A 22,293-nucleotide genomic window follows, 5' to 3' on the forward strand; every position below is an offset into this window, starting at 1 on the left:
ATTTGGCCTGGAGGTTAACTAGGGTCGTTTAGCAAATGCCTAATACACAAAAAGACAGAGCACGCAGACACACACATACACGCACACACACACACACGCACACACACACTCTCAAACTTTTTATGAGCGTAGTGCATTGGCATTCATAAGAGCGAGTAAAGCATTTTTCTATGCGAACGTTTCGGGGCTCGGGATCGGGCGAAGGCAACGGAATCGGTTGCCAACCGCACAGTCTGGACTTGCAGATGCCATGCCCACACATGCACACGCCCATTTTGGCACCCCCCACAACAATGACAAGTACAATAAATGCCTTTCAACTGCGGTTTCACATGCACTTGAAGCGAAGTGGGCGGCTGCCAAGGGCGGGCGTGTGCTTCATAAACCCGAAGTGCAATTTGAAGTGAAGTGCCTCGTACTATGAAGTATGATAGTTTGGTCTCCACATGCACACACACAAATATACATATATCTGTATACAGATATATATATGTATCCGTATCTGTATGCTTGTATGCCTTATCTAGCATCCACTTCCCGCCATCTTCACCCTCATCTGTCACTTGTGCTGTGCCGCCTTGTGGCTTTACTTAGTTTTGGACTCCATCCCGGACATGTTAGGCAGCTCTTAATGAAACTTTATCCCTGGAGTGTTAAAAGTCTTGCCATCTGTTCGCTCTGTAAGGCAGCTGCATTGCCCAGAGTGTCTGCGTCTATACGTATTGTGGCTGCACTTAATTTGCTGTGCGCAACATGCTCCATGTGCTTTTGCGGCACAAATGATGCTGCATGTTCGCCAAAAACATTTTCCAAAACCAATTTTCAAAATGGCAAACTTTTGTGCCTGTCGTGTATTTTGAAATTTGAATTTTATTTTAAAATATATAAGCCAAAAAATCTGATGAATGTGGAAAAAGCAATGATAAAATATTGAAATTATAATTAAAGTTTCTGGTAATGAAAACAGATCTCAGAATATCGAAGCTTGAACTTAAAAATAATGCGAATGAGGCGAAATTAAATGATCTATAAACGAAGCAAACGGAATATATGAAAATCTTAGAAGGATCTAACTGCCTAGGCAAATCGATCGCATCTATAATTAAGTTGCCACACATCGAGCCATTCCTCGCGCCCTGCGACTTCAAGATAGCGGGATCTGGTTGGATCGTGATTCAACGTAGGATGGATGGAAAACCGTAACTGGGAGGAATACAAGGCAGGCTTTGGCGACTTGCAACATGAATATTTCATAGGATTGGAGAAGATGCATTTGCTTACGCAATCGCAGCCGCATGAGTTATTTATTCACTTGATTCGTTTCAAAAAAAAAAATATTACTCGCCAGGACAATGCTTTGAATATATGAAATTGTCAATAAACCATATCTGAAAATTAAATGAATAATCGAATAATATTAAAACAAAAATAAGTAATATTATTATCTGTATTTTTATAAATATTACCAGATTACTGTAATAATAACACAGGTTTCAAAGCTAATATTTGTAGATATTATATAAGCTTTTGAGACATAAATATGAAATTGAAATATAAAGCAAAAAGCCATCTAAAGCACTTGCAAAAAAAAGAGCGAAATTTTGTACATATAAGAAAAACTCTTCAAGTTTTGGCATTGGCTTTTACAGGTTACTTTAAATAATAATTGTAATTAGCTGTAACAAACTGTTTCAAATGAAGATTTTAACAGGCTTTAAGTTCTTAAATATCGTATTAATTTCACAGTTAAAGCTTTACTAATTACCAATTGACCACGCAGCGACGCATATACAGGGTATTTGAATTCGATTTGAGGAATGTCGTGTGATTGACGGGCAACACAGTCAAAGATTAAACACGCGAAAATCGCTCAATGTTTTCGATTTGGTCTCAGATTTCGGCTAATGTCAATTTCGAGGCACTAATTACGATAATACACAACAACAACAACAACGACAACGATAACAACAACAAAATAGAAGTCAAAATCGAATGTCATAAATAATTCGTGCTTCAATTCGAGCGAAAGGTTGACCACGTTCCACCAAAACAACGGCAGCAAAACAACTTCGAGAGCTCAAAATGGAAACGAAAATCAAACACACATGAGATGTGGGCGCAGCAGGCGTGGCTGCCGTAGTGTGTGAGAGCTACCTTAGCATTCAGCCAGGTATAGCTAGACAGACAAGTGTCAGTCAAGCCAAAGGAGAGCAGGGCAGGCAGTTGGCTTGCCATGATATCAGTACAGACACACACACACACACACACACACACGCACACACACGTTAACATATCAATCTTAATTAAGATTTCAGTTCTATTTCGCTGAAGTGCCGCCCACACCTGGCTGTTTGCCCTCCCCAGCAGCTGCTGCTGCTGCCGCTGCCAATGCTTGTTAGGGTCGCACTAGAAAATAGTGTGGGTTGTTTTGATTTTTGCGCCACTGTGCGATGTTGTTGTTGTTGTTAGTCAATCAGTGGCAAATGTTGTTGGCAGCCCCGAAGTTTATTACTTGCTTCCATCGATTGCTCAACTAATTGCAGTTGATGTTTTATTTCATTCGATATTCGGGTTACTCCAACCAAGCCAGCAGTGTGTGTATGTGTGTGTGTGCGTGTTTGTTATTTAATGCTTCAAAAGAAGTTTTTCAGCTTTTAACCTGAAGTAAGTAAATATTATTGCAACTTGAAGTTGTGCCACGTTTTACAGTCAGCTGAAAATGAAGCACGTGTGAATGCGGTTTACACCAGCGAATTGGCTGGATAAATGATTGAATGATCGAGTGGCTGAATGAATGGATGGCTGATTGTGGCTTACTGAATATGGAAGAGCGTGTGCTTGAGTTATTAGCCAAGGTGTGGCGATGACATTCAATATTTTAGAGTAAGTAAAGTCAGGTGTAAAATTGTGTTTAGACTTAAAGTAAAGTAGAAGAAATATTTTAAGTTTATAGCAGATGAGCGCAAGTAAAAATTTTTTTTTTTTAAATTTATGTAACAGGTCTTGAACAGGACGACAGGCCGAGTCGATTGAGCCCTGTCTGCCTGTCTGCTGGTCTGTCCGTATATGCAACGCGTCGATCTCAGCATCTGGCGCAGGAGACTTGAACTTTTTTTGCAGTTCTATGTATAGTCCGCTCATATCATGTTTGTTTCATATATTCGATAACTATTCCCGTTTTATTGTTCTCGATTAAAAACATGATCAAAATGTAGTTATTAAATTATATCTCGTTCGGCTTAAGGGCTACATCCTCCAAATTTTGTATTTAGTTGTATGTATATTTAACAAAATTTTGATTTTCTGCTATATTTGGGAGACCTGCTCCGAATTTACACAAATTCCGTAAATTTAAGTTCAGTTGAAAATAAAGCCAATATGTTAAGGACTTTGCATTTTTACGTATGCTGATCGTATGCTGAAAATTTCATTAAATTCCATTAAGTAAATCAGAAGTTTTTAATCAGCGCCAAGCGCACGCATCAAATGGGTCAATTCCACGAATCGAAATTGCGATTGAATTGTGCTTGAATTATCAGTTGCTACTTAAGTTCAAATTCGCAACTTATTGCATAGCCAGTGCAGTGGCATTGTTGATAGAGGCCACGCTCGTTGCCGAGACGGTGAAGGCACGGCTCATTGACCTGCTCTCAATTAAATATATGCAGAATATATTCAAGAAATAATCGTCAGAAAGTGATAAGCATAGCCTTTGCCTTAGCCAATCATATATAACAAATTGCTATTGTCGTGTGCCAAAAGTTCCTCTTTGATAAGGCCACTGACTGCTGACTCTTGTAAGATTGATAAGACATTATAAGCTGTGAAATACAAGGTTTCCTTATTGAGATGAGTAAAGAGCTTGAATCAGTTCAAAATAAATTCAATTGTGAAACAGTTGCAAACTCTGATTTATTCAGAATGGAAAAATACTTCAAGATCTGTTGAATGTTCATGATATTGATATCAACTTTGAGCTGCGTTGCAATGGAAAGTCCTGTAAGTAATTACATATCACTCATACACATTAATGTTCAATAATAACTATTAAAGGAGTGCAAGGCTAGGAGAGAATTAGATATGCAGTGCAGTAAGTACTGCTACACGGTTGTGAAGCCCCTTCTTCAACACGCCTCATCTATGCTCGTGAAGGAGAAGTCTCTCGCAGAAAAACAACTTAAAGTTGACGAATATATTCAGACTATAGCAGATCAACAGAAAACAATTGAGCTTAAAGGCCAAGAACTGGATACCTACCTTCAGTTGATTGAAGCCAAGGATAAGCAATTGGCTTCTCAACTTCTGGACTCAAAGGACAAGCAATTGGCTCTTCAGGCTGAGCTTATCAATAGCTACAAGGCTAAGAAGAATGAGATGGAGAATGAAAAGGATAAGGAAATACTAAGACTTAAGTCTTTGATAAAGGAAAAAGATCTTAGAATATCGGATCTTGAACTTAAAAGTACTGCAAATGGGGCGAAGATAAATGATCTACAAACGAAGCAAACAGAATATATGAAAATCTTAGAAGGATCTAACTGCCTAGGCAAATCGATCGCATCTATAATTAAGTTGCCACACATCGAGCCATTCCTCGTGCCCTGCGACTTCAAGATAGCGGGATCTGGTTGGATCGTGATTCAACGTAGGATGGATGGGACTGAGGACTTCAACAGAAACTGGGAGGAATACAAGGCAGGCTTTGGCGACTTGCAACATGAATATTTCATAGGATTGGAGAAGATACATTTGCTTTCGCAATCGCAGGCGCATGAATTGTATATTCAATTAGAGGACTTCAAAAATGAAATTCGATATGCCCGATACAGCGATTTCCTTATTGGAAGCGAAGAAGAATCGTACAAGCTAATAAAGGTTGGCGATTTTTCGGGAAATGCTGGAGATTCCCTCACGTTTCATTTGAACATGAAATTTTCAACAAAAGATCGTGATAACGATACAGGTGAAGGTAACTGTGCGTTAATGTATGAATCTGGATGGTGGTTTCATAAATGCAGTCACTGGTAAAAGCGAAAAAGTCATTTAAATTTTGAATCCTATTGATCTTTTGACTATTTCAGTAACTTAAACGGACGATATAGAGCAGAAGGTGTTGGAAAGAGAATAGCTTGGATTGCTTGGACTATGAAACCGCTTAAATCTACACAGATGATGATCAGACCAAGGTCTGCCTGAGTCAACACTTTAATATTTTTGTTTAGCAATTTTCCATTTTCAATTTGTAATTTCAATTTTTAAATTTTCAATAAATAAAGTAAAATATGTAAGAATTTCAGAAAGCATATTTCCTATTTTTATTTATTGTTGTTTTTTTTTTTATATTCATTAATTTCACTTGCCATAGTGACGTTCTAGCAAAATCAGTGAAGCGCCAGCTTTAATGTTTGGCGGCTTCTTGCTTGACAACAGTTCACTGGCAATCAATAAAATTCACTGCTCGTTGCATCTCCATTCGTGTAATCCCAATTACAATCAGAGTCGCTGCTCGACCCGGAATATATCAATAAAAGCAATTAAATTTTCTATTAACGAAATCAACTGTGGCAAATGCGGTGAACGGGGCAACGGCAACAACAGCAAATAGAGTTACCGAAAAAGAAAGAAAAAACATTGCAGGCAAGGCTCCAAAACAACATCATCATGATTGCGTTTGTGATTGTGATTGCCAAACCCATCAGCAGCATCATCAGCATCATCATCATTATGATCATCAAAATCAACAAGCTAGAGAAGTGGAGGATTCGGCGCATCATCTATAAAAACAATCAAAAGCAGGCAGCGCGGCAATTGCCGGGTTGCCGGCAGTTGGCCTGCAAGTTCATCAAACTGTTTCAGAGCAAAAAAAAAAAAAAAAATTGAAAAGGGGAGAACAGCGCCAACTAGTTGTGTATAGGCGAGTGTAGCTATAACACACTCTCCCACACAGAGTGTCTACATGTGCGCGTTATTGTTATTGCTTTCGGGCAGAAAAACGCCTCCAAAAAGACCAGGGCAGGATGCGTTCATTTCGCAGCAACCAGTTCCGCAGTTGGCAGAAGCCAAATACCAAAAAAAGGAAAGCCCGGCTTGTTTTTTTCCGCTGCTGGCCGTGTGCCAGAAACTCTACATCATCATCGAAAAACATGAGAGTGCTGTAAAATTAACATAGCCAGCGAGCGTATTGGAACAAAAACAAGTGGGCGTTGTACGTGGGCGTGGCTGTCAAATTAATGGAAATGCTATCACTTCAATATTTATAGTTGAATTGAGTAAGCCAACAAGCTGTAGAAAACTAGAAGGCAATTTAAACTAAAGTATTAAGTTAACAAAATATTAATATTTAATAAAAATTTAATTTTTAATGAAATAAATATTTAAAAAACTATTAAGAATATAAAAACCTATATATGGAAATAAATATAAATATAAATATAAATATAAATATAAATATAAATATAAATATAAATATAAATATAAATATAAATATAAATATAAATATAAATATAAATATAAATATAAATATAAATATAAATATAAATATAAATATAAATATAAATATAAATATAAATATAAATATAAATATAAATATAAATATAAATCAATTTAAATTTAAAAATATAATTAAATTTAAATTTATTTGGTTTTATTGAATGTCATTGAATTTTGTTGTAATAATATTAACACAAATAATGTTTGGCTATAAATGGTTAATAATAAAATTAAATAGCGCACTTTGCGGCGGACATTTTACTAAAACTCAATCAGCTATAAAAATTAAAGCTGACTAAGACCCAACACAATAAAAAAAGATAAAAAAAATAGAAAAAGGTTCAAGCGTTAGCTTTCCGGGCAATTAAATAAACACAATTTTCAAATTATATTTAAACTACACGCTGTTGCCCAAAATGCTGTCGTCTCTGGGTAAGGGATTGAGTGTGATGGGAAGAGTTGCGTGGGCGCTTAACTTCCGGTCAAACACTCACATACATACGTACTTGAACTGTTCAACTTTGGCCCCCCGAAGCGAGACGACGGCAGCACGTCCGGCTGTAAAGTGTGAAAAAAGCCGACGAAATGTTGTTATCTAAATGCGCAAGGAACTTTTGAACCGAAAGGATAATACAAGGATATTCGGACGCAAGAGCCCAAAAGACAAAAGGCACACGCTCAATGCGCTTATTAGAATCCTTTTAAGATTGTAACAACTGCCTTCAGTGCGGCCCGTCGGACTGCCAATGTTCTAGCTCAGTGTTTGCCAAATCAATTAAGTCGCAGTCTTCCTTGAGGATAATTGCTTTCGGAAAGCGAATTGCCGCCGGCTCAAAACTTTCAACAATAAACTTCTTCTACAATAACGAGCTAAGCGAAGCGTTAAGGCCTAATGCCAATGGGATTTTTCGTTTCAATTTTTGTTCCTATTTTTTGTGCCCTTTTTACTGCCTGTACCCTAACAGAGAAGTATGCAAATACTGAATCTATTTAAATCTTGCATCGTTTATATTAAAGAAAATTGATCATGAAAAATTTACTAAAATTGCTAAAAATGAAAAAAGAAATTTCGTATGTGAAAAATTAGTTATTAAGAACTTTACTTAAATAAATATATGTAAATTTAACTGCAAATGTAAATTACATTTAAATTTAATACAAAATATATTATTGTAAAAAGAAATATTTCAAATATTTACTCCTTAATTTTTTTAAATTAGAATTTTAAAGAAATAAATTTAATTTCAAAGTAAGTCAATAATCAAATTCTGCTAACTATATATATTTTTAAAATTGTAATTTTTTACTTATATTTTTTATAAAATTAATTTAATATTATATTTTAATTTTTTAAATATTTTCTGTTTTAAATTTTTTTTCATTATTACAAGTTTTTTGTCTCAATATTTTCACTTGTTTGTATTTTATTATTATACACATTTTCCTACTTACATTTTAAACTGTATTCAATCGTCGGCAACGACATTTTATAAGCCCTTTTGCTTCAATATAAATTCAAATAAAATGCGTTGAAAAATACTTTTGGCCCAAAACTGGTGAAAGTTTAACAAGTTAGTTAATTAATTCGCATGTTTCCAATGGGGGTTTCGGTGCTGGCGAGCGACTTTTAAGTCGAGCTAACTGATTTGTTAACTTGCAATAATAATATGGCAAAAGTTGCGCATACGCCGTGTGGCCGCGCGACAATTAACGCTAATGAATGACAGACCAACAGCGGCAGGGACTATATTTGATTTTTGTTTGCCAGCTATTAGCGGTAATTGTAGACTTTCAAAAGCGATTCAGTTGAGTGAAATTAGCATGCCCATTGGGCATAATTTTCCAAAAGAAAGCTAGCGACACAAGCACAAACACAGACACACGCCAAAAGGGGCGTGGCTGGCGGGCAATAGAAGCACAAACATAGACATAGACACAAACACATTGCGATTGGGCCGAGGGGGAAGACAACACCCACGTGTTTACAAGCGTTAAGCGGAGTACCATTAAATGTTATGGCCGGGCTGGAAAACATGGCCATTGGCCAACCAGGTGATAAAGTGTCGAATGTGGCGTGGCACCAAAATGACCAAGGCATTACACACACACACACACACAACTTGCTCTAGGCGAAGGCAAGGCTGGACAAAGTTTTTCATGCCACATTGCTTACGGTTCTTAGCGTCAAAAACGTTCAAATAGGTGTAAAAGTTAGGATCTGCCACTTAACCTAACCCAACCCAACTTAGATCCAGTTTGAACGCTTAGATTAAGCAATTTTTAGGTGCAAATTGAGAACAACTTACGAACAGCCAATGTTGACCCAAACTTGTCATCGACTTACCTGAAAGAGAATTAAAAAAATATATATGAATATGTTTTATAGTTAAAAACATGCAAAAAAATTATTTTTAGTAATTAAAAGAAAGAAAAAAGAAAAAATCTGTAGTTGGAAGTGCCTGACTACACATACCCTGTACACCTAGCTGAGATGATTTTCAAGCTGACATACATTTGTATAAGCCTTTATTTTAAATTTAAATTAATTTAATTTAAAGAGAGCTAAAAACGTAGTAAACACATTAAGTGTCGTAAAGGTAGGCTTAAAATAAATTTTATTTTGCGTTTCTTGTCTTAAAAAATTAAATCAATTTAGCTCAAATATAAATACATTTTACTGAAAATATAACTTTAGCATAAAAGTATTTTAAGCTTTTCACACATAATCAAAGGGTTCTATTCGAGAAAATGTTTTGGTATTATAAAATATATTGCATTTGATAAGGGTCTCATTAGTGTTAGGGCAAAGACTTTGTTCCTTTGAAATTGATTTTCTACAAGTTTACAATAAACAGTTTAATATGTATTCAACTTGTATATAAATTTTTAATTTCTTATAAATAGTTCTCTTATATTATTTACACCATACGATTTCATATTAAATATGCAATGTCAATAAAAAACAGAAGAAGCCAAGCTAAAGCTTGAGTGTTGTCGAATAACCACGGCCACAAGCCGCAAGTGTATCCTAGCATAACTGTAGAGTGATAGCCTAGCGAAAGAACTCTTCCCGTAGAAGTGTATGTTGTGTGTGTAGCAATTGAGAGGTGAATAAAATAAATAATGGCTAACCGCCAAATGGCCAATGGGGGCGCAATTAAAAAGCCCAAGAGTGGAAAACAATGGCAGTCAGTGCTTGAGCTTTGTGGCCTTTTGGCCTATTGAGTCATTAATTTTGGTATTGCATTGTCAGTCGAGTGGATCGGAGAAGGGAAGGAAGTGGAAGTAGAAGTAAACTGGTAGATTGTACACATCCACATCGATTAGTGTCCGGGCCGCATTGTGCGCCAGTGACAGGCTGACAGTCCTCTGTCCACCTCTATTATTTTCAACTTAACAATTGGCCAGGACATGGCCACGCCCACAACTTAAACAGAAAACGGGCGACACACACAGCATAAAAACTGCACAAATGCCGACCTACAAGTTGCTTCCTTCCGCTTTCAGCGCTGAAGGGTGACACCCACTCTTGGCCGCAATGCCTTCTTCGTCTGCTTGCTGAACCTTTGTTTAGGGTCTGGTCGCTACACTTGCCCACGTAATATCTTTAATGTCTCGCTCTGGCGTACCGTGTGTCCAGCGGAAATGACAACGACAGTGCCAATTACATTGTTGCATGACACAAATAGTGTTGGCCAACAACAGCAACAACAAGAACAACGACAACGACGTTGATGGCTACAGCAAGCATAATAAAAAAAATAATATTTGCTGGCTGTCCAACAGTTTGTCGTACTAAAAATTACTAAAAACGAAAACGAAAAGAATAAGAACAAACTATTGTAGAACAGAAGGTAAAAATTTAATTGATGTCAAGTCGTAAAAAGTGCGATAACATTTAATTGCTCGCAAAATGAATACTCTCTTATAGGGCTTACGTAGCTTAAAAAATTGAATATAAATTCAATAAAGCAGACATTCACGAAGGAACTAGCACAATACGAATCGGAGTAACATAAATGAAAAAATATAAAAATATATTTTAAAACAATTACAACAAAAAAAAGTTTGATATATATTTCTAAGTAAAGAAAAATTGTATAAAATAAATATTTAAAATTTTATTTTTAATTGTTTTTATATTTTGATATGTAAAAATCAAAGTAAATATTTAAAAAATAATAAAAAATAAAAAGAATTGTATTCAACACACAAAACATACAAAAGAATTAACAAATATTGAATATTATATACATATATATATACATTTTTTTTAAATAATAAACTAAATACACAATAAACTTTGAAAAATAAATAGAAACATAGCAAACAGAATATAGCAAACAAAACAAATAAAAATCTAAAAAAAGAGTTAAAAAATAGCTAACAAAATTATATAAAATAAATACTAAACAAAATATTATTAAGCTAAATAAATAAGTCGTAATACAAATAAAATCCAAATTTCCTTTTTGAATACAATTTGCAAAATATTTAGTGCAAAAAAGTATATTATAAAAATGTAAAAAAAAATTGGTAATAAATTTAATATTCTTTTATAGTATATGAAGTAACCTTTAAAAGCTATGCTGCAATATGTTCTAGCTTTTATTTGATTAACCTAAACGAATGTCCAAGCACTTCTTGCATAGCTAAGAGAAGCTAACTTTTAGAAAGAAAGTGTATTCAATAGACGTGTAGTTGCTTTGTCTGTCTGTTCGCATTAACTGCATTGTCACATCGTTTGTCGTTTGTCCTTTGCCCTATACACGCACACAGATACAGACACACACACATAGCAGTACAAAACTAATTGCTTCAAATTAGCGCCTTTATGCTCAGCCTGGTTGTTCTGTCTCCTGGCCATGGCCAACAAAGCATTTACTGACCATTGACCATTTGCCTTGGTCTTGGACCACGTCGCGGCCTCCTCATTGCGTGCGTAGGCCAATTATATCATAGAACCACAGAATGCACACAGTATATGGCCCAGTAAATGTCTTTGGCGCCACTTTTGTAGCCACAGTTAAATTTAAATGCCAATTCGCAAAAATGTTATTAAACTTTTAATATTTTAATGTCGATTAAAATTGTACTTTAGTGAAGATATTTATATTTTTGACTATATAATACTTAATATAATAATATAATATTGGAAAACTTAAGAAATTCTAAAATATAATTATTCTAAATAATAATTTGGACAAATAAAAAATATTTATGAAAAATATTCAAATATAAAAATTAATAAATAAATTAAAATGAATACAATTTTCTAAGATAGAAAAATTATCAATAGGATAACAAGTATTCTTAGCTATAAACACTGTTAAAATATTTAAGTTTAGTAGTTAATATAACAATATATAAATATTGTTAATAATAACAATCAAATCTATATAGAGAATAATTTTATTGAGTGCGAGTTAAACTGAAAATATAAAATTTTGATATTTAAATATTTATTTGATTAAAAAATTAGTGACATAATTAAATTAATTTAAGATAATATGAAAAATGTTGAAAAATAATGTGCTGGAAATTATTAAAAATTGATTTCACAAACCAAATTCCAGCCTCGAAGCAACGAAACTTAGCTTTACAGCTACATAAATAATTTATAATATTTTTCCATTCTGTAATTTATTTGCTGCTAATTAAATTGCCGTTAAGTTCAGCTGCAGCATGCCAAAAATGCAAGTTATTTTTTTTCCCCAGCTAATGCAATAAATCAAAAGTTTTCCCAATAAGCCAAATACAAAACGGAATGCGATCGGGAAGCCTGTTGTTGCCCTGTGGCAGCAACAACAATTTATGCCACTTAAACTTAATACCTCGCTGATTGCCCGACGAAGCGTTGCAAATCGTTTATTTGAATTATATTAATTTTCTCGCTTTTTTGCGCCTAGAAAAATAAGGCAAAAAAAAAACATTTTTTTTTATGTTTTTCGCTTATTTTTTTTAGATGAATTTCATGCGCTTGTTTGCATTTTGTAATTCGTTGTTGTTGTTGCTGTGCTTGTTGTTTTTCTTTAGCCGGACGACAATTTTGTGTCGCTGCGTTGTCATGACAACAAAAAAAACACAACTTGCAGAGAAATGGAAAAAAGGAATGAAAATAAATAAAAGTCGACGCGTAATAATAAATGAGAAGTGGAAAAGTTTTGCAGCCAACGTGCTTATTGTCAAGCTCTCGGCCCGGCCATAAAAAACAAACTTCAATAGCAATAAGGCGACAAAAAAATAACAATAACAACAACAACCAGGCCAAAAGCACAACTGGCAGCAAGAAAAAAGTCCAAGGCACTGACTTTATAGCTGCAATAATGCCTGAAAGGCAACGCTGCGGGGGCGTGTGACTCTGGCAAGGTGAGCCACACGGCCAACAAAAACAAAGCGAAGCCACGCTGCAGCTGAACAAAGAGAGAGAGAGAGAGCTAGGTATGTAGGCTGGCGGCTGGCTGACTGGCTGGTTGGGGCATATCGCGGGTCACCTAACGTGTTGAGGCACTTTGCCCAGCTAACGAAATGTAACAAAGTGCCTTAGCACAGTCTGCTCCATTGTCCACCGAACAGTTAGGCTGCCGTCCGCATCCGCATCCGCACCCGTATCTGCAGCCGCAGCCGCATCCGTGTCCGTGTCCGTGTCCATGTCGCTAACGGGCCTGGTTTGTTATGTGGCTTATGCCGGAAATTTGTATTTAGACCCCAGCATTTTTTGTTGTCCTTGCTTTAGCTATATTTTTTGCGGCTGTTTTGTCGCCGAAACGTCTGCGCCTGAGGTCTGGGTCAGTTTTCACCAGAAGTTAACGCGATTTGGGATATGTTGTAAGTTTACCAAAAGAAATTCAAATGAATACTGCGACAGAGCGCCAATAGCTAAACAGATAACCGGTTCTTCTAACAGAGGAGCAAAAATTAATCATTCAAATATATATTATATATTCTCAACATTGGTCTTGTTAGACACTGAATGCACTGAAAACGCCGCAACAAAAGACTTCATCGTTCACAGCTTTCAATCCAGAATTTATTAGTTTTCATAATCCTAAGCTAGTAAAACCATAACATTAAAGCAGCGAAAGCCCGACTACAGCTCATTGATGCTTCTATATAAACAGATGTGTTTCCCTTTGCAGCATGCACTCATGACATAATCGTCTGCAACTGATAAGCTTAACCTTTGACCCAATCATATATATTACAAGTAGCAATTGTCGTGTGCCAGCATTTCATTGATACCGCCTCTTACTGCTAACGCTTTAAAGATTGATAAGACATTATAAGCTGCGAAATACAAGGTTTCCTTATTGAGATGAGTAAAGAGCTTGAATCAGTTCAAAATAAATTCAATTGTGAAACAGTTGCAAACTCTGATTTATTCAGAATCGAAAAATACATCAAGATCTGTTGCATGTTCATGATATTGATATCAACTTTGAGCTGCGTGGCAATGGAAAGTCCTGTAAGTATTCGCCTATCATTCATACACATTAATGTTCAATAATAACTATTAAAGGAGTGCAAGGCTAAGAGAGAATTAGATACGCAGTGCAGTAAGTACTGCTACACAGTTGTGAAGCCCCTTCTTCAACACGCTTCATCTATGCTCGTGAAGGAGAAGTCTCTAGCAGAAATACAACTTAAAGTTGACGAATATATTCAGACTATAGCAGATCAACAGAAAACAATTGAGCTTAAAGACAAAGAATTGGCTGCCAAGCTGCAGTTGATTGAAACCAAGGATAAGCAATTGGCTCTTCAGCTTCAACTAATTGAAGCTAAGGATAAGCAATTGGCTCTTAAGCTTGAATTACTTAAGTCCAAAGATAAGCAGGTGAATGTAAATCTGGAGTCAACGGATAAGCAATTGGCTCTTCAGCTTCAGTTGACTGAAGCCAAAGATAAGCAATTGGCTTCTCAACTTCAGTTAATTGAAGTCAGGGATAAGGAATTGGCTCTTCAGGCTGAGCTTATCAATAGCTACAAGGCTAAGAAGAATGAGATGGAGAATGAAAATGAGAAGGAAATACTAAGACTCAAGTCTTTGATAAAGGAGAAAGATCTTAGAATATCGGATCTTGAACTTAAAAGTACTGCAAATGGGGCGAAGATAAATGATCTACAAACGAAGCAAACAGAATATATGAAAATCTTAGAAGGATCTAACTGCCTAGGCAAATCGATCGCATCTATAATTAAGTTGCCCCACATCGAGCCATTCCTCGTGCCCTGCGACTTCAAGATAGCGGGATCTGGTTGGATCGTGGTCTGGTTGATCGGCTTTGGCGACTTGCAACATGAATATTTCATAGGATTGGAGAAGATGCATTTGCTTACGCAATCGCAGGCGCATGAATTGTATATTCAATTAGAGGACTTCAATAATGAATCCCGATATGCCCGATACATATTTGCTTATTGGAAGCGAAGAAGAATCGTACAAGATAATAAAGGTTGGCGATTTTTCGGGAAATGCTGGAGATTCCCTTACGTTTCATTTGAACATGAAATTTTCAACAAAAGATCGTGATAACGATACAGCTGAAGGTAACTGTGCGATATGGTATAAATCTGGATGGTGGTTTCATGAATGCGGTAACTGGTAAAGGCGAAAAAGCTATTTAAATTGTGAATCCTATTGATCTGTTGACTATTTCAGTAACTTAAACGTACGATATACAACAGAAAATGTTAGAAACAGAATAGCTTGGAATAACTGGACTACGAAACCGCTTAAATCTATACAGATGATGATCAGACCAAGATCTGCCTGAGTCAACACTTTAATATTTTTGTTTATCAATTTTCCATTTTCAATTTGTAATTTCAATTTTTAGATTTTGAGTAAAAAGTAAAGTTTTAACTGCAATATGAAAATGCAAAGGCATCAAAAATGCGCTTCTTCTGAATCTTGAAACTAGGTTTTAAAATATTAATACGTAAAGATATGGCAATCGGGTGCAACTAGCTGTGCAATGGTTGGCAGTGATCGCACCTGTATGACTCAGTGAGCAAACTAATATACTCGTTTCACAGTGTGAACGAGCATAACAATTTGAAATATTCGATGTTTTCTGTTAAACTCTTAATTATAGCAAATGTGACGAATACACCTAATGAAAATTACAGTTATGCTGGGCTGTCAACTAAGTGAAATATTTAACTACGCTGACGGCCCCACCCCCACCCCAGTCGCCCGCTATTGATGTCAGCTAGCCCCGACGAGCCGTCACATCGATGACAATTTAAAGTCGTGACAGGCTGTTGGCAACGGGGGCGAATGGGGCACTAAATTACTATGCTTAACTCATAAAGGTTGGAAAATTTAATTACATGCAATGGGGAGGAAGGCGTACAAAAAGCTCGTGCTTTGGGCACCAGGTAGGCGTGGCCCGGACACGACAGGGCAACGAAAAATAGAGAAAACAATTGCCGAGGCGTAGCCCGAATATTTAGACGGGGTTATAATCATTTCAAAGCGCAAAAACCTAGTCCCCCTTGGGCATTATTTGAATGCCCATTTCAGTACCTCTGAGGAACCCATTTGGGCTGGTGTCAACAAAGTGCGCGCAGCTTGACGAACGCCTTGACTTTCACACGCTAATGAGTTTGTTTAAGTAATTTCAATTCATTTGTTAATTTTCAACTATTGTCTCTCTATTGACACTACTAAGGGCGCCCAGTGCCCCGTCCGTGGCCCGCTCGTTCCCGCTGTTTGCGTGCTCATAAATTGACCATTTGTGTCCCTTCTGTCATTTGCCCAAAGTCATTAATGAACAGCTGGCCCGACCACAGATCCAATTGTGGATAGTATGTACATTAGAGATACTTATTCGCTATTATTGATTATCTTGGCACACGCATCTATAGTAGTATTTTCTATGAATAAATCTGCAATTATGAAAATCGCATAGAAAGGCCTAAGAGAAGGCCATTTCAGAGTGTTTACTAACGAGTTGAGTTATAGGCGAAACAAGAACACATAAAAGTGCTCTACTCGGAAGTGTCCGACTAGGAAATACCCTGAATCCAGCGAACTGTTGAATAACTTTTCTTCTAGATGGACATTCTTAATTCATCCAGATGTTTGAAGCTGCTAAAGCCAGTCCCTAGTATTTGATATATGTCTTATGCGACTTTGAAGGCAAGGGGTAAGTATCCAATATACAAATTTACCCACAGTAAATTGGATGTGTGCAACCATCAAGCTACGCTCAATAAGCGCAGTCAAGTCTAGTATCGATCAACTTTATCGATAGTAAGAAAATGGTAATCGAAAGCAATTGATACAGAAATCTACCTAATGAGATCTCCCACGCCTTCTTTTGCCTGCCACAAAATCAATTCGCATTTTCCATGGGTTCAGTCTGTAAGGCATCTCTGCGCCCTACTCGTAATTTCGCTCCCAAATTCTATCAATGAGATCTTATGCCTTTGAGATAGCCTTCAGTAGAACAGGAGAAGTTTGTTAATAAAATTCAATTGAATTGAACGACCTTTAGCTTTTTAGAAATAAATAGATAATTTTTTCGGTCTTATGTCTCAGTAAATTTTTTGTTTCAACTAGTTTCCAATGACCGTTTTGCAGCTCGATAGATTCGAGACTGGAAAATTCGATTGTTAAATTGAATTTGCCAAGACAACGATCCAATATCGTACGACAATGCTAATGAGATTGCGTACGAGCCTAGCGGCGTCGCCATGGCGAAAGCAGCCGCATCGCTTATTGTGCTCGATGAGCGCCATGCTCCACAAGGGGCAGAAGACCGGCAAGGAGCGAACCCCCCAGTTGCCGAACCGCAAACAACAGGTGGAATCGTTGACGAGCGACTACTTCGATGTACTGGTTATCGGCGGCGGTGCCATTGGCTGTGGCTGCGCTCTGGAATCGGCATCGCGCGGCTTCAAGACAGCCCTAATCGAGGCTGGAGATTTTGCTAGCGGCGCCAGCTGCAAATCTAGCAAATTGATCGAAGGCAGCAATTCGTATTTGCATGCAGCGATTCAAGGTGCTGATCTGCAACAGATATTCATGCTGCAACAGGTGTTAAACGAGCGCGCCACAATGCTAACCATAGCGCCCCATTTGAATCGAGTGCAACCCATGCTGATGCCCATATACAGTCCGCTGCGCCTGCCACTCTATTGGCTGGGCCTGAAGATGTATGACGCCATGGCTGGCATGTCGAACGTGCGCGGCTCGCACTTTCTATCGAAACACGCGACGCTCAACGAGTTCCCATTGCTGCGCAAGGAGGGACTGTTGGGCTCCCTGGTCTACTATGATGTGCAGCTAGACGATGCACGCATGTGCCTGGCCCTGGCCATCACGGCAGCCAAACATCGCGCAACTGTGGCCAACTATGTGCGTCTACTTGAGGTATTTCCGACCTGTCAGCAGGACTGTCGCTCGGTGCTCGTCAAGGACACACTGAACGACAAGTCGTTCATAGTGACTAGCAGAGTTATTATCAATGCAACGGGCGCCGGCACGGATGCCGTCCGCAAACTGGATGACTGCCGGGCCTGTCCGATAGCTGTGCCCCATCTGGGCACACATATTGCGCTGCCCGGCTATTACGGCTCACAGAATTTCGGCCTGCTCTTTCCCAGCATTGAGGGCTACGATGACGCACTGATCATGCTGCCCTTTGAGAATAGATTGCTAGTGGGCAGTCTGGACGTGGAGCGTCCAGAACCGACCAAAGAGCCGCCAGCGCCGACAGCCGAGGAGGTTGACTGCCTGCTAGCACAGACGCAGAAAGTGCTGGAGGATTGCTGCCAGTTGAGTTTGCAGCACGTACTAAGCGCCTGGACGGGCGTAAAGCCATCAATCATCTGCCCGTCCACGGACAATGCGGACGACAGCAAGGAGCCGCATGTTATCACAAATTTCTTGCTTGAAGTTAGCGGCAATCAGATGATCACCCTGGCTGGCGGACGGTGGAGCACATATCGTGTGATGGCCGTCGATGCCGTCAATACGGCCATTGAATCCTGCCTATTGGAGCCGCAATCGAAGGCGAGCGTCACCAGCAATCTGTTGTTAGATGGCGCCGAAAACTACTGCTGCATGCTGCCCCTCGATTTGGTGCACGCCTACGATCTGCCCATGGATGTGGCACAACATCTGGCCGAATCGTATGGCAGCAATGCTCCACTGGTGCTCGCCCATTGCTCGGACAGTAGCACACATCGCTTGCATCCGAAATTCCCCTACATAGACGCCGAGGTGATCTATGCCTGCCAGCGCGAGTATGCCTGCCACTTGGAGGATGTGATCGCGCGTCGATTGCGCGTGGCGTTTGTCGATGCGGTGGCCGCCTACGACATGCTGCCCACCGTTCTGGAGATTATGACCAACGAGTTACACTGGGATGAGAGTCAGCAAAAGACCGAACTTCAAATGGCGCAGAAATTTCTACAAAAGCAAATGGGTCTCTGTTGCATTATTAACCACAAGAAGGACACCAAACTCAACAAGTGCGCCCTACTAGAGGCACGATTGTCAGTCAGCGGAGACACAAGCTCTTTCAATACAACAATAGATTCCAGTTCCCCAACGATTTCCCATTGCAAAACCGAAACATATTGCCGCGATGCCTCGAGGCCAGTTCAAGCGCGTTTAGCCGTGCAGCCACAGGAGACTCCTCCCATAATTCAGGCAACGGCACCGACTGCTAAAATTGCCTGCGGCTTAGCGGCCGTCAGTGACTCCAACTCCCTGCATAGATCCTCCATAGTCAGAGGGAGTTCGTCTGTCGTCCACTTCGAGGGAGACAGTGGCCTAGCCAGCAGAGCTAAGAGTTGCAAGAAGCCGAGTACAACCGTAAGGAGAGGTGTTTACAAGACGCCAGATAAGCCACCAAACTATGTTAGACCGGACTCGGTGCCAGAAAACGTCGTTGTCACAAGTAACGCGAAAAATATTGGCGCAATCAGAAGAGAGCTAAGCTGGAAAATCCATTCGGAAAGGCAGAAGAATAGAAACGAATGTTCAAGTCACGAGAAGCATAACAACTCGAGGCAAAGCAATAAGGGCGATAATGACGTGTTTAGCAGCGGCAAGGCCCTCGAAGGCATCAGTCGAACTTGCAATAGAGGGAAATTCAATCGTTCCACTCTGGACAACCTAACATTAGCCAATGTCGAAACGGCAACAGGAGGCAGCAAACGACCGTCAAACCCGGCGACAACACGGCTAAACGCCGTGGGGCCGACGAGCTCAACTGACAACTTAAAAAATAAATATGGATTCGTTATGCCCAGCCAGAAAAGTCAGCCTGCAAGCAAAGCGCTAGCTCTGCCAAAGAGCGTTGAGGTGCCCACTGACTATATGAATTGCTATGACGTCACTTCTTCGATGATCAAAAGAGGCCCGGCAATGGACGTTAGCAATCAACGTTCCAGCAAGGCGTCAGCTCTGGAGCGTGTTGAAATGTCTGAGGCGGACAAGCCAACTGATAAGCAAGGTAAGCCCACCGGCAAGCCGAAAGCACATCCAAGGAGCAGCGACAGCCCAGCCGTGTCGAAGCTAAACGCCAAAAACTCAGGCAAACCGAAAAGCTGCAATACCAGACATGCATCAACAATATCAATAATCGACAGCGATGCGGCGGCAACAGGTACAGAAACACCTGCAGTTCCTAATAGTAACGCTGACGCCAATACAGATTATCGAATAAATGCAGCAAGTGATCAGTCCATCGTCGGTGCGGACAGTCCAGATGACGATACGGTAACAATTCTACGTTATGCAACAGCGGGTCTGAAGGAAATTAAGGAGAATATACGCAAAGTGAAACCGAAGCATACAGATGCAGGCATTGACGCCGCCCAGTCAACAACGCAGGATGAACTGCCCCAAGAAACTGATGACCAAGGCATATTTCTGGGTGGCCCATGCCCATGCCGCAAATCATGCACCAAAGATGACAATGATTCAGACACGAATAAATAACATTGGCTCCATACAAACAAACCTAAAAGAAACTCACGCAAAAGCTGACTAAACTAAAATATGAGTGCACTTAGTATACACCGGCACACTAACATCATTTGGTGTTCGGTGAGTGAGTGTGCAAGTGTGTTGAGTGCCTTGCTCAATTTATATTTTATATATACACATATATATAAAGAGTTGAAATCTTAATAAAAGTCAAAAAAACACGAAGTTATCTTTATACAATGTTTCCTGTATTCCAAGCTGTGGGCTAATTGTGAGCTGTCTTGCATAGATATCTTTAGAATCATTAGCAATCGATTTTTTAGATTTATTTTGAATGAACTTCTCGAAGATCCATGTCCATAAATAAATTTTGAAAAAATTTAAAAAAAGAATCAGTTGCTATCAAAGCTTGAGCAAGTCTGTTCTTGGCTACTTTTCATATGTTTATGAAATTAATATGTAAGCAAAGCTTTTTATTTATAGAATATGAAAAATCAATATGTGAAGTCGGCGCAACAGTGCTCATATTTTGCTTTGATCAGCAGAAAGCGCTAAGTCAAGCTAGTCACATCTGTCTGTCTATAGAGACAGCAAAAAGTAAAAGCTTAAATATTTTACATAGTATTTCAAATGCTCCAATCTCAATACCATTTTGCTATGTATGCATAGAAGAAGAAGAAGAAGAAGAAGAAGAAGAAAAATGCAAAGTAGAATGATTGAAAGAACAGCACTGGCTGGGTTCACGGTACATACAAGTAGGGCACCCTCACACTCACATGTTAAGACTTAAGTCTTTCAGTATTATAACTATGAATATATCTAAAGCGGAATATATAAATAAAGAAAAGCTAAGTAATTTTTCGCATTTCTTTAGCTCTCAACGAAATGAAACACACAACAATGAAGCGAGTTGGAAAACAAATGCCTTATCAAAAAAATCCAAAATATTTTTGCTTCAAATTAACAATAGTTTAAAGTATTCTCTTTAGAAAATAGAAAGAAAAAAAGTTTGCTAAAAAGTAGAATTAATTTCAGATGTTTATTCCGTTCTGCTAGCCTTACGAATAGAAAAGCAACCATAAAAAACTCATTTGTGTAGCTAACGAGCATCCATTAGTCAAAATGGCAGGCACATTAAGCGCAACAAGGCTTGGTGGAAAACAAAATACTTACATAAGTACAGATGCCACCCAATCAGCCAATAAATAAGGCAATATATGAGCGATAAGCATATATTTACTACAAGAAATGCCTGCCCATAACAATAATTCAAAATGGGCTTCCTTCTGGCCCACATGCTAGACAGCAAAATTTGGCTAATTTATTTAGAAAAAAAAATATAACGACGAGAGCAGCGGGAAATTGCCCAAGTAACGGCAACAGCCAAAAGGAAAATCGATGGCAAAAAAAAAATGCTTTCGCTGGAAAATCGAAGCACAAATTGAACATCATGTAAATTGTCATATTTCAGCTCTGCAGCTAGCGGCATAAATTGCCAATTAAATTACCAAACACATGGCAAAAAGCAACAACAACAAGAAATAAATATAAATAATACCCAATATATCAACATTGCAGAGGCAAACCGTTATTTAAATATGTTTCAAAAAATATTGTTGAAAACAAAAATTTTAAATTTGCATATTACAATTGTAATTTAAACTTATTTTTCATTGTATTTTATTTCTACATTTTTTTTAAACATATTTAAATATTTTCGAATAGTAAAACAAGTAAGAAAGCTCCAGTCGGGGTGCCCGACTAGGAGATACCCTGATCCCAGTCCTCTGAGTTTTTTTTAAATTTTCCGTAGTTTGTATCGAGTATTCAAAAAAAAAAAGAAAACAAATAAA

General features: G+C 38.3%; 2 protein-coding genes across 2 annotated transcripts in view; one reads left to right on the plus strand and one right to left on the minus strand.

The window, feature by feature from the left end:
• Positions 1-22,293, minus strand: part of LOC111600324 (Down syndrome cell adhesion molecule-like protein 1 homolog) — a 76,767-nt gene that overhangs the window by 42,574 nt on the left and 11,900 nt on the right. The gene's annotated exons all lie outside the window — the stretch shown is intronic.
• LOC111600361 (glycerol-3-phosphate dehydrogenase, mitochondrial) lies at positions 16,973-20,661 on the plus strand. The gene is made up of 2 exons (XM_023316435.2): positions 16,973-20,117; positions 20,166-20,661. The coding sequence occupies exons 1-2, from the start codon at positions 17,156-17,158 to the stop codon at positions 20,450-20,452; spliced, it is 3,249 nt and encodes a 1,082-aa protein (XP_023172203.2). The 5' UTR covers positions 16,973-17,155; the 3' UTR covers positions 20,453-20,661.

The sequence above is a fragment of the Drosophila hydei genome, unplaced genomic scaffold (assembly GCF_003285905.1).
Source record: "Drosophila hydei strain 15085-1641.00,03,60 unplaced genomic scaffold, DhydRS2 tig00008124-arrow-arrow-pilon, whole genome shotgun sequence".
NCBI classification, from domain to species: Eukaryota; Metazoa; Arthropoda; class Insecta; order Diptera; family Drosophilidae; genus Drosophila; species Drosophila hydei.

Coding starts and splice junctions, on each gene's coding strand:
- LOC111600361 (XM_023316435.2), top strand. CDS start 17,156: ATGCTAATGAGATTGCGTACGAGCCTAGCGGCGTCGCCATGGCGAAAG. Junction 20,118..20,165: donor CAGCGATGCGGCGGCAACAG/GTACAGAAACAC, acceptor ACGCCAATACAG/ATTATCGAATAAATGCAGCA.